General features: G+C 34.1%; 2 protein-coding genes across 2 annotated transcripts in view; both read left to right on the forward strand.

Moving 5' to 3' along the window:
- LOC118748149 overlaps positions 1–217 on the forward strand; it is a 47575-nt gene extending 47358 nt beyond the window's left edge. Inside the window, exon 9 of the mRNA XM_036482482.1 lies at positions 143–217. The gene's annotated coding sequence lies outside the window, so the exon portion shown is untranslated. The remainder of the gene's footprint in view (positions 1–142) is intronic.
- Positions 218–516: 299 nt separating this feature from the next.
- LOC118748150 lies at positions 517–15771 on the forward strand. Its single transcript, XM_036482485.1, has 6 exons — positions 517–607; positions 2403–2529; positions 8864–9031; positions 12065–12198; positions 14869–15069; positions 15135–15771. Exons 1-6 carry the CDS (start codon positions 539–541, stop codon positions 15708–15710), a joined length of 1275 nt encoding a protein of 424 aa, XP_036338378.1. The 5' UTR covers positions 517–538; the 3' UTR covers positions 15711–15771.
- The last annotated feature ends 216 nt before the right edge of the window (positions 15772–15987 follow it).

Here is a 15987-nt window from a genome sequence, read left to right on the forward strand (position 1 = left end):
ATATACTAGAGTTCACTGTGCCTGTAGACCAATGTATTTAATATTATCGATCTAAAAAAAAAAAACTTTATGTAAAATAGCTTGATAAGAGATTGATAAAGCCGCTAAGTTATGAAGCTTTTTAATTTTCATACCTTTTCAGAAGCGAGTGGAGCAGATTTTGTAGTTTGGCATTCAATATTCATACAACCCGTTAAAGAATTTCCCTGAAGTGTACAAATGAGCGAGCACGCCAAAGTCATTACTTTGATAAGATATTGAATTTAGCGTCCGATGATAAACGACAAAACAATACTCCATCAAATCAAAGTTTCGTCAACGCCACCAGCCACAGCTAATCAGCCGCAGCCAACACTGCCGTCGTCGTCGTCATTATCGTCGCGGTTTTCTTCCTACGCAGTCAGCTTAGCTTAAGTCACAAGTTACGAAACATTGGTCAGTGGAAATCCAAGAAGAGGATAAAAGCTAAAAGTCCTTGTGTTACGAGTGGTGCAGTATAGCATTTATAACATTTTATTCATGAAAAGCAACAGACGTCATGGCATCTTCTAATGTCAATACAGGCTTTGCCAAATGCTTTATTGCATTCATGGCCATTGTGATATTGGTAAATATTCTCAGTTATTAGCAGTTAGCCAGTTGAACTGAGTTACATACATACATTCAATTTAAGTTATTTGCAAAATACTTTTTGAGTAATCCCTATGAAATAATCTAATTTTCGGGAAAATCAAACGCCAATAAATGCCTTTGTATCTTTTTTGTCAAAAAAAAAAATTAAATTCCATTCGTCATAAATGTTTGGTAGTGTTATTAATGTGAATCACGTTATCATATCTACATACATACATATATTTTTAACCATGTTTGTATATATGTATGTAGTAAGTAAGGAGATTCACATTTCCGCATACATATATGTACATTAGACTACATCACCAAAAAATTTGCGGTTTTTCGGCCGGGATTACAAAATCTATTATACTTTAAGACTCCCATCCAAGGTACATTGAACAGGTAGTATCAGTAGAGCAGCTGATTTGATTTATTTTCAAATTATTTGGTCTCGAAAATGTCAAATATTTTTAATTTTTTCTCACAAAAATTCTGAATTGTTAAAATCCATTTGCATGTGAAACCTTTTTCCATACAAAACTAGCGATTGAATAGCAGCTTTTGGAACGTTCGCCCAACTCAGCAGCACAACCGCTGATTACTGGCCCTTGTAAAGGATGGATCAATGCTTCGAGAAGCAAACAAATTTACTAGGAAAGAAAGTTGCATCAATTTTTATTTTTTCCAATTTCAATTTTTTATTTTTTATAATTTTTTGTATTTCACATGGCACGCTTTGATTTAGAAGAAAAAATTCAGAACAGTTTTTGACACTTTCGATACCAGAAGCAACAACAAAATACACGCAAATGTTGTTTTTGCTCTACTGATACTACCTGTTTAATGTGCCTTGCTCCCATCAAAATATTTGGGAGAGGTATCAATGGAAAGGTATTTTCTCACCCTTTTTATTTCTTAAAAAGAAAAACTCATTCACATCCCTATTTTTTCTTTATCAAATACCAACACATCGTAATTCAACATGGAATGAGGCTCGTTTGTCTTACCTTTCTCTTTCATACTTTGAATGAGCTTATTTGTAAAGAAATAAGGGTGGGCAAATTCCTTTCCAATGATACCTCATAAGTCCCCTTTCAGACACGTCAAGTCTTGCTTTCAAGTCTGCTCGTTCGTAGGCGAAGGAGGTGAGAAGAGAGGGGAAGAGTACAGATACCTCCGTACCGTCAATTCGTTTCAAGTTTTCTTGTCTCTTTTTATCTTTTCGTTGCTTCCCATTGAAAGAACCAAGGACTTCAATTCAATTAAAGTTGACGCGGGTGGAAGCAAATAGAAAACACAAAAGAGAATGCGAAAAAAATTGCTTTCAAGACTTGACGTGTCTGAAAGGGGACTAAGACTGAATGGGTACAGTTTAGGCTGAGTTATTAAATTTTTTCTTAAACCAGTCTTTGAAAAAAGTTCAAAAACAACATCAAAAATCTCATTATTATGATTCCCTTGAACATTTTTTAAATATTTTTAAGCCTAAACTGTTTTGTCATCTGAGGTGATTTTTTGCAAAAAATAATTTAAAAAACTGTTTTTATTCACAGAAAACTCACTGTTTGGAGGTATTTTCAAATCGGTCCAGCTCACGTAAATCTTAATATTTTTCCGAAATATTTTGGTCCAAGTCTTAAAATATAATAGATTTAATGATTTCGGTGGAAAAACAGTACCGATATTTTTTTTGTATGGGGAGTGATGCAGTCTAATGTACATATATGTATACACTTACATACATACATGTCTATATGTACTACGCGCATATATTTATACTTTTTCAGCTCCAAGGTTGTATTTATCTTGCTTTAGCATTATATGGAATCACCCGGGAAAGCTGCCAGACGGAAGGAGCAACAGACGTATCTAAGAACCCTTTTGATTTCGTAATGAAACTGGTTTATTTCCAAAGTACGTTTTTTATACTAAGATATGTAGTATGTGGGTAGACGAGTTTAAAGAGCGGTTTAAACTAGAACTTCAAAAGATATCAATTTTCTCACAGCAAGATCCCGAGGATCAACTGGATTCGATCATATACATATCGTCGGTGATACTGCAAAACGGTCTATGTCTATTAGTACCCTTGACACTTAGATGGTCTCTTACTTGCACCGGAATGCATCTGCAAACCGTTACACCCTAATAAATGAATGACAAAACTGTCTTCCTTTGGCTGACGAAGATGGACGATTGCCAGAAGCGGTCAGATACAGATAACAGATCAATTAAGCACCAGAGGTAATAAGTGACATAGAACGTTTTGCAGTGTCACCGACGATATGCACATACATACATATATGTTTCATATGCACATACAAACATATACTCAATACTCCCTCTCTGCAATTTTCATAAAAACTAGTTTCTGACCTTTGAACTTACATGCGAGTTAAAGGCTGAATTAGTGGTGCCATACCATAGCCATAACCGTAGGTATCTATTTTATTTTAGTTTTTCGCCATAACCATAAGCAGCCCTGAAGTATTTTGCTACCTTATGGCTTGGGCATCTTCAAATGGAAATGGTTAAGTTATCTTTAGAAATTTTGCAATTTATTTTAAAATGGCATTCAATCGTTAGTGTATATTTTTCCATATTTTGCTGTAAATGCATGTTTTTGCATATTATTTGATCATATTTTACAATAAATGCGTGTGGTTTTTGCATATTTTTGCCTTTTTTGATCTGCAATAAATAAATTTTGTGGAAAATATTTTGAAAAGAATTACCTATAATTTTCCCAAATAATGAATATGAAGATAGCCAAGCGGCCATTAAGGCACTCTCTTCTTCCCCTGTTAGATCTCCACTAGAGTAGGATTTTGGGAGAGAGCTGGTCTATATCTCTGATCAATACGAAATTACCTTTATATGGGTCCCGTAACCCCCCGGGAACCGACCTAGAGATAGACGAAAAGTACAGTTTGGCAGTGACAGGGTGGTGTTGCTTTGTAATTCAATCAAAAAAAATTAAAAAAACGCCACCCTGTAAATGTCCCAATCGCTTGGTCTGGCCTTGATGCAAAGTGAACAATTGAACACACATTTCCATGCGTAGCTATATGTAGCTCAGCGCGCAGAGATGCTTGCCACTATTTGTTAGCTTTCAGGAGGGTCCGGGTTTAAATGGCGTCAGAAGCAACATGGTTGGTTATAAAATGATAAAATTTATTTTTTTTTGTGTCTCCGAATTATGAAAAAGCATCTGCGAAGTGCAGAACGCAATCTTACTTCAACTTCAAAAGGCTCCAAAATTGGACTAGTCTAGGACTATCTTACGGTCAGTGTTGATTGGACCGGTCCTTTTCCAATGACACGCCAATGCTAAAAATGGCCGTTGAAACCATTGGCAGGGGAATTATGAGGGACTAGTGCTGGTAACCATAGGGACTATCTGAGGGCTAATAACATATGTAAATATGCATTAGTGATGAGCGATATTTCACTACCGGTGTTTTTATCACTGTGATTTAAAAATCGCTTATAGTGATTGCTACTGCTAGGCCATAATGTCAGTGATTGGTGATTTTTCTACTCGCATGATATTTCACTGTAAAAGAAAATCACAGCTGGCAAGAGCTAGTCAACAGAAGTTGCGAATATTGATTTTTCTCTATCATGGTAGAAATGGATTTTACAATTTTTAATTATTCATTGTTAATACATATGCTCGTATGTATATATTTCGTTTTTTCATTACCGTTCCACTATTATTTTAAATTAATATTTTCAAGTACGCAGTTTGATTTGGTTGATCGCGTTATTTGCGTTTCAGTTTTTTATTTCAAAATGTGTAACAACGAGTAAAGATGGCTGCAGATCATGATTCAATAATGAAAGGTTTTGTAAGAAAAACTTTCTCTCGCTCTAATTTTATCAATGACACTCCCAGCCTACTCCTAAAAACAAAAACAGTGATATTTCTTTTCCAAATTTCTTTGCAAGTTTTAAAAACATTATTAAATTTTTAGTAGTGAAATTTTTACTTTTTAAATTTGAAGAAATGTTTGTTCTTCATTCGCTGGCGCCAACAAGACAAAAATGGGTGAGAATCGTTGGACTACAGAAATTCAATGTAGGCTAAAGAGACGAAATTCCCTTAAATGCCGAAATGTATTTGTCGATATTCGTGGATACCTCTTGATTCTGCCAAGTCGCGGTAAAGTAGAGCGTGCAATGGTTTTGGTAAATGAGCCAACGAAGGTATTTAGGTATTGTCCTCCACAACATAATCCTGGTGTATCCGAATGAGACTTTGACGCAATATAACATTCCTAAACAGCATCCATAGGCCCAATCGTCACACGACAGCCCGGTTTAGTCAATGGCGCGATGTAATTGCACACTTAAAAGGTGTACGCACGAGGCGAATGTTGGCTGGCGACCAACTTTGTTGAAAGTAGAATGCAAAGTTGAACAATGCAAACGCCTTTTTGTGGCGAATATTTTGATATTTTTTTATATTTTGATATTTTTAGTCATTCATATTTTTTTTTCATGCAACCCGGCGTGAGTTGAACGCAAAAGTTGCCCACTACGCCACTTCTCATTTGACGATGTACAGTATATTTTGCTTAGCTGCACATCCTTCTTTGCACGAAAAACTTGTGCACTTAACCGAAAAAGACACTTAAGCGAATTTTCTTTACTACTTCAATGAGGAAGGTATCCAAATCCCTATGAAACCAAATAATGGAGAAGCACTTACTACGTATAAATTACTGCAAGCGAAATTTTTACCGAATAGTATCTATATTATCTATATAACTACATACATTTATAGCTATTTTTGTTGTTCTGCGAGATAAACAAAATAAATAAAAAGTTGTAAAATTAGGTAATTGTAGGGCCAGCGCAGGTAAACGTAATACTTTCATTGATAATTGATACTAGTCGCACAATTTTTAAGGCAGGTATCGCCAATGTGCAGGTATGCTAAATGCATCTATCGGAGCAGTTTCCTTATAAATGTTAAAAGTAATGCCTCTGATGCGCATTTTGGGGTAGGTATCTTAAATGTGCACTTAAGCATAGAGGCAGCAAAGCAAAATATACTGTAGATCACGTTCCCTATCTCAGTCGCTCAGTAGCTGCGTGTTCTTTTTATTCTTCCTGAGTTCGTCCGGCACGAATCGCCAATTGCGACTGTGTAAGCCAGTGTTGAATATTCTCCCCAGAACATTAAAAGTGCGACATCAAAGAATTCGAATTGCCATATTCGAAACGTAAGCTCCAAATTTTTTTATTTGCCTTTGTTTAATAAATATTGCATATTTTCCACAAACAAATAGCTTCTTCATACCCATCATCTGGCAAACAAATACAACAAAAAAAGCTGAAAGTGGACCATCCATTCTCGAGTTATGCGCCCTGACGTACGCAAGTTTGGTATATACATAGAAATATTTTTTTTAATAACAATCGGGGGTTATATGCGATGTAAATAAGCTTGTTTAAATTCAATAATTAAATCAAATTCGTTTTTGTTTTAAAATACCACCACTCACTATTATCCACACCTTTTTATGGAATTTAGCTCCCATTTTAGGAAGTGTGATTGAATTCTTCCCCTTTTTCTCCTGCTTCCATAAACCATCCCTGTGGGTGGGAGTGCCAAATTTTAGAAAAAAGCTACTTACAAAACCTTTAATAATTGAATCATGGCTGCAGATATTAATAAAAAACAAAGTGAAATATGACAGTTTTTGAGCGAATAAATGAAGCTTTTCCCTCTTTTCCCTATTTTTTTCGATTGAAATCCCTACGGGTAGGGAATTATCCCTACGTGTACCAACACTGATTTCTCATCATTTATTGGAACTATTACACATTTCTGTCTTATTAAGAGAACTAGTGATCGCAATAGCCATAAAAAAATCACTGTGATTTAAAAATCGCAATCACTCTTTTCACTGATACTGAAAAATCGCTATTTCGCCCATTTCTAATGGTTTTCCTCAATCAACAATTGCGCCAAGATGACGTCATGTACACAGGTAATTCTGTCAAATTCACAAAGAGCGCATTAGCAGGGGCTATATTCTGTAACTGTGAGAAAATGTAGTATACACCGAGGGCAAAACTTACAACCAAAAACTCACCGACTAAAATTAAGTGAGTTTTTCGGAAGAGAAGTGTACACAATTTTGACAGCTAAAACTCATTCTCACACATGCTGAATCACTAAATGAGGAAGTGTACACAAGTTTGACAGTTAAAACTCATTCTCACTCTTCCTGAATCGCAAAATGAAAAGTGCACACAATTTTCAGTATACACTTGAAAACTCACATTTATAGAATAGAGCCCCAGTACCGCGATGGGCGCAATCTCTATTTCTCTCATACCTAAACAAAAGCATTGGGCGGATCGTTTTCTGACGCCTAGCGTCAACGCCGAAGTGCTATACCCAAACAAAAGCACCAACGCTACGTCAAATACAGAAAAAACACCAACAACAAGCATGGGTTTGTTTGTGTGAAATACGAAAATAACAGTTTCGCCGTTTCTGCAACCAACTCCACTTCCTAACGCCCTGTCAAAATCGGATTTTCCAACCGCTCAGCGTTAACGCCGCGTTATTTCGATATGTTTCATAATTTTTGACAGCCAGACAACGCTGACGCTTTTGTTAAGGTAAGGCGTTATGGTTATGGCACCTCTAATTTGGCCTTTACTGTCATTTCTGAGGTTCATTCTAACTTAGAAATCCAATGGGAAAGTCTGATAATAAGCGATATATCGAACCATAACCACGAAAAAAGGTAAGCCAATTAAAAAAAAATCATTTTGGTGCAGAAATGTATCTGGATGCTTTAGGAGTATTTCTGCATAAAAAAGGAAAGTTTGGAAAAAATTTAATTTACGTTTTTTTTTTGCAGTTAGGGCTCGATATGCATAAGGTTAAATTAATAACATCGATGACAGCTACATTTGTATCTCTAAGTCGAAGATGGATTTTTATATTAGGAACTCAGATTTGTGAAAATTGCAGATAGAGGGTATTGAATATAAACCTCCGTCATGTTAAAATTCGTCGATAAATCAAATTAAAAGACCGGAAGCTTTTAATTACAGAGTACATGGAAAGAGTTTTGATTTAAAAATAACTAAAAAAAGAACTTCAATTGTTTGAGAAGTAAGTAAATTACTAATTTCTCATGTTTGATTAGCAAATTGCTTAAAGAAAACTTTTAGTGAACAAAATTTGAATCAGCTGTGCCTTGAACTTGAAATTTTTTTTAAATTTTGAGTTCACGTATGTATCTTTTGAAAATTTTTTTTGCTTGAAAGAGCAAATTATCCTGCAAGTTGCTGCTGGATAATTATCTATTCGAAAAGCCTAACTTTAACATTCAAATCAAGAGCTCTTCAGATTCTTTCGATTCCGCGAACGGCATTTCATTTGTGTTTCCTTTCGAGTGAGCATGCAAAGCCCAGCAGAGTGTCATATTTAAATCAATAAAAGTGCCCGAACTTCTTAAATGACCGCATATATGTAGTAACTTAACTTAAACGGAACCTAGAACTTAGAAAATCAAAATGCAACAGATTTCGACGTGGCATTAAGTTACATTAGGTTTCGTCTGTTCAATTATAAGCAACATCCATTTAAGAGAATTTTAAGTGAGAGCCTGTAAGTTACCTTAAGTTTCCATAATCCGACCATAAGCCTGGTTAATTAATTTAGAAGAAACATCCTGAAATTCTCAACGTATGCATACAAAGTATTTTCGCATGACTCCTAGAACTGAATTTATTAAAATAAGTAGCTTCAAATTTTTTTCACTATGTATCTGCTCGTATGTACCATATATTAGAACGCACCAGAAATATAGCATTTCGCACAACAATAAAATTCAAACGATTGGCATTGTAGCAAGCATAAAATTTGCAAATGCAAATCCAAGACCATTTGCCCAATACCCTGAAGAGGTGAGAAAAGATTCTGCTGAAATAAAAAAAAAAATCCAGAAAATGTTTGAGAATTTCTAATTTCTTTCCCAAAACGTCCATACATTTTCAATATTCTTGACAATTGTCATGATACAACTAAATATATTCATCCTGAATCCATATTTAAGCCCTAAATTGCTTAAAAAAAAAACCTGAGACAAAAATTGTTTAGTCCACGAAGCCGCTCGAAAATAGTTTTTACGAATAGGTTGAGAATTTCAAGGTGATGCGATTGGAACCAGGTCACTTACAAAGTATGTATACAAAACATGAGTATTTCTTTAAGGTGAAAGCTGTGGAAACCCAAAAATAACCGCGTCCTCCCTTTCCCAGGAAATTGAAATACAAATGAATTGGTCTAAATCATTTGATATTACAAATCGGACGTACATTTTTTTGATCACATATGCTGCAGTAAGTGCGCTTTGGATAGTAACGTCGCTGCTTGTTTTGGGTGAGCTTTATTTATGCTTTAATACATACTTATATGCAGGTCCCCGTATTAATATGTGCGTTATTGCAATATGTTTTTCTTCTGTTATTATAAAAGTTTATAAAAGCATTTGTTCTTGAAATGAATTTATATCCAGGATTTAATCGGCAAAAATTATAAAACCAACTTTATAACAAAAGAAAAACACAATCAAATAACTAAATAACATTACCTTTTTGGCCGATACTAGCCCCGGCATCGGCCGATTAATCGGTCAGACTCTAGTTACATACCAGTATAAAGTAGATTTTTGATCAATTTAAGTTTTGAAAATAGCCTCCCTCATACATACTTATTTACTTTAAATGAATTACAATTGTAAGTTAACTTACAGTTTTTGAAGTGAAACTTCTTTGCCTTCGGTTAGAAGTAAATGTAAATATCGATGTAACGAAAAAGCCACACACTCGTTGAGCTCTAATCCCAAATAAAAAAGGGACAGAAGATATGCGCTACCCCCTACCTTCTGTCCCTTTTTTGTCACGATTAGGTTTAAGATTAAGGTTGAGATTTAGATTAAAATAACTGTTCATTACTATGCAGAAAAATACTCATATAATAAACGAAGGCATTTTTTGTTAACGTCATCAGATCTGCACCGTACGCTCGATTTTCAAAACTGAAGTGTCAAATTGAAGTGGTTAGCCTGTAGATGTGAAATAACGTGTTATTTTTCTTTTAAGCTAGAGCCAAGGCATATCAAACAGGTAGTAAGTAGCATTAGAGCAAAAACAACATTTGCGTGTATTTTGTTATTGCTTGTGGTATCGAAAGTGACAAAAACTGTTCTGATTTTTTCTTCTAAATCAAAGCGTGCCACGTGAAATACAAATAAGAAATTCAAAATGGAAAATATCAAAATTGTTGCAACTTTCTATCGTAGTAAAGTTGTTTGCTTCTCGAAGCATTGATCCATCCTTTACAAGGGCCAGTAATCAACGGTTGTGCTGCTGAGTTGGGCGAACGTTCCAAAAGCTGCTATTCAATCGCTTGTTTTGTATGGAAAAAGGTTTCACATGCAAATGGATTTTAACAATTCAGAATTTTTGTGAGAAAAAATTAAAAATATTTGACATTTTCGAGACCAAATAATTTGAAAAAAATCAAATCAGCTGCTATACTGATACTACCTGTTCAATGTGCGTTGGCTAGAGTTTTTTTTTATCTGTACAGAGTGATTTGAAATTAGAGAAACCGAAAGAGGGTTGCCAGATCTTTAAAACGTTAAATTCAATTTCGGCGTACGGGTAATAGAGGAAGAAAAGTTTCACTTCAGTTGCGCGTGGGATCCACACACTTTTTTTGTCTAATAGCAGTCGCCCCTCGGAAAGCACTGGCAAACTTCCGAGTGCCTTGAAAAAGCTTCTCATAAAAACCATTTGGCGTTCGGAAGCGGGGTAAAACTGTGGGTCCCTCCATTTGTGTTGTAACATTAGGATGCACATCCCCAAATTGGAGGAAAAGCTCGGCACTTAAAAAAATTGTAAGCGCCAAGTTATTATTATTTATATTATTTATTATTATGTTATTATAGTATTATTTTTTATTATTATTATATCTATTATTACGCTACCACTTAATAGATTAAAGAATGATCTATAATGTAAGGCTTCTAAATTTGCATTTGCATTTTTGTTAATAAAGAAAAAAATTAAATTAATTAAATTAAAAAAACTTTTAACTTCGAAATACAAATTTTTAAAACCAAAAATATTTTATTTGAGATTTCATGCATGACTTACAACCATGCAGAGGTGGTAACTAATGGTTATCATTGGTCCCAGCGCCTACCCAAAACAATTTTGATTGAATAAATTTTTGTGTAAGCAAATTCATCCTGGTCCTGCCCCTCCCACTGAGTTAATCAAGTGGTTAGGGTAATACATAATTTCGTACATATGTACATACACATAAAGACACTAGAAAATACTTAGCACCGTCAGCCAAAAAAGCTATTAAAAATGAACGCGATTTCTTGGCATCTTGAAATTTTAACTTTTACCTACTTTAAATTAATGGACTACAAAACTGCATACCTAAAAATTCTGAATAAAAAGTTTTAAATTTTTTGGTGTAATTGTTAGTTTGTTGAATTTTCATAATTTTTGTAAGAAGTTTGAAATGTGGATTTATGTGGTTTTGGTTAGGTAATGTGCTAGGCTTTTATAAAAGACAAAAAAACTATAAACATTAGTTAAAAAAAATAAGAAAACAAAACTGGTCAAAATGAAACTTAACTTAATCAGCTGACCACAAGGGTATATAGATAATGGAAACGACAATGCAATTGTGGTAAATATTTGCAATGAATTTCTTACATTATGTAACAAACACGAAACACAACCTCAACTTATGTAATTAAATATAACCACTTTTAGCATTTTTTTGTTTTAATATATAACACAATTTTATTAAAAGCAGATGAGTTCAATTATATATTTTTTTTACCAAAAACTTGAATTAAGAATCGCAAATTATTTGACAGTGCATTCAACATAACCTACTTCAAACTCAATCAAAAAATTTACTTTGAACTTGATTTCAAAACGTAAAAAAAGGTAATAAAAGTGCATTTAAAGCTTTTTTTGTTATTTGCTGGTTGATTCAAGATCTCAAGGCGAATTTATATAAGGTGGTGTTGTTTCATCAGCTGTGAGTTGCGTTTGATTGTCAAAATTTTGAATTTCGTTAGTGAGTGAGTGAAAACGTGAGAGTGTTTGCATTTTCTGTCGCCCTTTTTCATTCGGGGAAGAATAGCTAAAATTTGATAATGACCCGCTAAAAGCAAAAACAAAATACAAGTAATTGTTGTATTTGTTCAATCGATACCACCTTATATGTATTCGCCTTGCAAGATCTTTACAATTGTCTTATCCACACGCTTGTTAGTTTTATAAAGAAAATAATTTTTGCACTGAGGTTCACTTTCTCATGGAACCTCCCAAATCTATTTATTATACAAACAAATATTGAACGATATACATACATATGTAGCTTCGGTGTGTGGACCAGTTACCAAGTTGGTGGCGGCGATTTCATTTTGGCCATGGTTTTCGATTGTAATCGGAGGATGTATTCTTGATGGCGTAGCAACTGGTTATCACATATACGACCTTATACACACAACGGTAAGTAGTATTTTCGAATTGAACAAAATTATAAGTATTATTTCATGTACATATGTATGTATGTATGTAATAAATACCCAACGGGACTGAAAGTTAGCTGCTCCCCCCCAAAGGAGCAAGTACGAAGCAGTACAAAAGCAAAGGAAAAAATAGATTTTTAAATTTCTATCAATGCTCAGAAATAAATATCATTTTGAGTAGTAACATAAAATATTTTCTTTTGAAAAAAAGTTAATTTATCTGCAAACATGTACGTATGCATGTATGTATTTTCGTATGTATATCACATAGAAAAGAAAAAAAACATGTTTATACATAAGTACCCTTAATAAAACCATCAAATGGTTTACAAAAACACCATTATTTTATTAAAACAAAAAGATAATATAAAAATTAAATTTTGCATGCATCGCTTTTTAAATGCTTCAGTTGAAGCCAGAGTGTCCAGATTTGGCAATTTTGCGCCAATTTGGCGATTTTTTTGGATATTTGCGCGTAAAAATTTAGGAAATCGCCATTGACGATTTTTTTCCCTTCAAATAAATTTTTCCGAATTATAAAAATATACAAAACTTAGTTTTCCACGATAATTTTACAGCAGAGGCTAATGAACTGCTTGATAAACTTGACTTAACAATCATTAAAAGACTGTCAAAAAATTTTGATCATCCTAATCGAAGAACTTTTGAAACGATTACCTAGTCAATTAAATACTTTTAAAAAAGCTTTGATTTTGTCACCAGAAAAGTTCGCGAATCACAAGATGGCGAGTTTCAGGGACCTTCCAATTCCAATCCACTACATATTTAACTTTGAAGGAAAGAAAATCAGCGGAAACTGGATATTTAAATCTTTTAACTTTCCCACGGAATAACTTTTCACAGAACCATTCCATCCGACTCTGCAGAATTTTGGATAATTGCTTACGGAGTGAAAACCGCCACAGGCAATAAAATGTTTGGAAATATAAGTAAATTCATTTTATTATCCTTGCCGCACTCACATGCTTTGCTGACAAAGCACAACAAAAACTAAGATTCGAAATAGGATGAGGTTGGAAAGCCTTAATTCAATAGTTCGAATAAAGTGTTATATGAAGGATAATAGTTTCTGCTGCAAAACGTTTCCAATATCAAACAGTGGCTGTATTTCTTTATTCATTCTGAACGTTTGGAATAAACTTTTTTGTTTATTTATTCTTTAGAACGTTCCTGATGATACGTTGACGTGTATTTCAAACGTATTCTGTTTATTCCGGCTGTGAAATGGGATTATCCAGAATGTATAAAGAAACGCAGCCAGTATGTTATCAAGGTTGAATAGTTAAATATATGACAACAACAGAAATGTAAATCATTCAGACACTATAGGTGATTTTAAAGAAATTGTGGAAATAGCTGATCTCGCCTTGTTATAGGTTGTTATTTAATTTTTAGCGCCGAGCTCTTAAAAGCGGATTGTGCGATTAATCAATTAATATGAGTTATAATAAATTTAATTATTGCGCAGTCCTATTGCAAAATGTGTTGAAACAAATATTTTTGAAAAGTATGCGTATTTTTAAAGAAAATTTTTTGTACATCACTATTATATAAGTGATTTGTGTTATTTATTACTAACCCTTAATTAGGCGCATAAAGAAAAACACACAATTAGTCGCATGGGGTCCCCAGTGACCCCAATAAAAGTGTTGAAAAAAGAGTTTTCAAAATAAAAAAAAAGTGGAAAAGGAAAGGAAGTGTATATTAACAAAAATATTAAAGTACTCTATTATCGTTAACTTAAAAAAGAAAAACATAATTTCGACTTCAAACTTAAAAAAAAAAAAATTTAAAACTTACTTCCGCGAAAAAAAGTTACGTTAAGATTTGGCGACATATTTTGACACAACTTTATCTCCTTTATCCATACCTTTGACGATGACATTATGGACCAAAAACTGCCAGATAGCCGATTTCGAAGCGTATGTACACGACTAAAGACCTATAAAATGAAATTTGGCTCAGAACGAGAGAGTAACACTGGAAAGTACGGGTTCGCTTTCTAGTAAAAAATGGTAACTTCTGACAGCTTCAGCATAGCCTCCAAATTTTGCTTGTAAACTTTTGCTTATTTTGCAAGTAAACACACTCAGCTCACTCATGTAAATTACCAAAAATACTTACAAATTCCTTAGAATCAATTAAATATTTTATAACATGCACTAGCAATGTGTAATATCTATGAAAAATCTCAAAAATGAGTTCCTGGCCTGTGCATTAAAAAAATAAGTAAAATTGGTCTTTTCACAAAATTTTATAGTTTTCATTCTATGCCAGAAAAGTTTTAAGAAAAGGTGAAAAAATTAATTTTGGGCAAAGGTAATTTTTTCACAACAAAATGCGCAGGCTCGAAACTCATTTCCGACCTATGGGTTTCTTCTACACTTTTATCTTAAAATTATCTGTAGAATACAAAAATACCATACGATTTACATAGTAAAAAAGAATCGACCCACCCTTGTGTGAACAAATCCAATTTTTGGCAAAAAATGTCAGGTACGCGGTTTTGCAGAACGACGATTCGCGGTTTTGTACTTTAAACGACGATATACATATTTATATTTACGAGTACTATGTAGGTAGATATGTACATACATATAAAATAATTATTGCATTTTTATTACTTTAGACGGTAGAAGATACCTTTACATATATTGGAGCCGATACAACGAACGATGATTTGATGGCTATCTTAGAAAATTTCGATGCCTATTTCGTGACACCCGCTATTGTGATGACTGGCTTGAGCTCTCGTTTGGTGCTTATATGGCTGCTTAACATCTTCGGCACGGGATTTTGCCTGTCATTATCCCATGTTCTGGCCAAAAATGTAAAAAAAAAATAGCTATCGGTAAGGACTGAAGTTGACTTAATTTTTTTTTTTTTTTTTTATAGATCTCCGTATCAATGACAGCCGAGTGTGTCTCAGAAGTTTCTGGAGAACGTCGAAATTCTGGCGCCGCAAATTTTGGAAATACTGGAGTGCACAATAATTCACGGCTGCCTGTAGAACTATCTAAGCAAGCCCACCCACAGGCACTACCAAACGAAGTGCTTCGTAGTTTAAATACTTCACCAGAGTATTCAACGTCCCCTGCGCCTGTTATAGTTCGCCGACTTTCAACTGGTTCGACGACAAATGACGTTGGACAAGAGAAGCCAAGTCAGAGCAATATAACTTATCGCAATACGGACACTCATCCGGATCGTCTTGACTACCCTGGCACGAAATCGGGCCCTGTTTCCCCCATTTCACCGCCAGGGGAAATACAACAACTTTCAATAGAGACACCGTTAAATAGTCGATATACAAACGCTGATGTTTCGCAGTTATCAAATCACCGTGTAACCGCGGAGCTACGGAGCCAGCTCCCATGGTCATATACGAACATGCTGGGAAACCCTCAAGTTCCACCCAAGCCCCAAAAGCCACAGTATCCGGAGATTCCAGTGCCGGACTATACAACATAAAAATTTATGTTTTAATATAAATTTCTAACTCTTGTAAATAAAAAAAAATTAAAAGTCATTATATGTACATAAATAAAGTCCATATATGGGCAAATCTAAAAAATAGGTACACTCTTCAAAAAAAAAATTTTGTTTTTAAATTTGTGAGCACACCTATGTTTCATATATCATTTTATTCGTATTCTCTTCATAAATCGATTAATATAAGTGTAATTCATTTTCATCAAGTGCTTCAAAAGTTAGACGAGGAATAAACAAGAAATAGAAAACAAAAAAA

This window comes from Rhagoletis pomonella, unplaced genomic scaffold (assembly GCF_013731165.1).
Source record: "Rhagoletis pomonella isolate Grant_MI unplaced genomic scaffold, Rhpom_1.0 Rhpom_scaffold_00012, whole genome shotgun sequence".
NCBI classification, from domain to species: Eukaryota; Metazoa; Arthropoda; class Insecta; order Diptera; family Tephritidae; genus Rhagoletis; species Rhagoletis pomonella.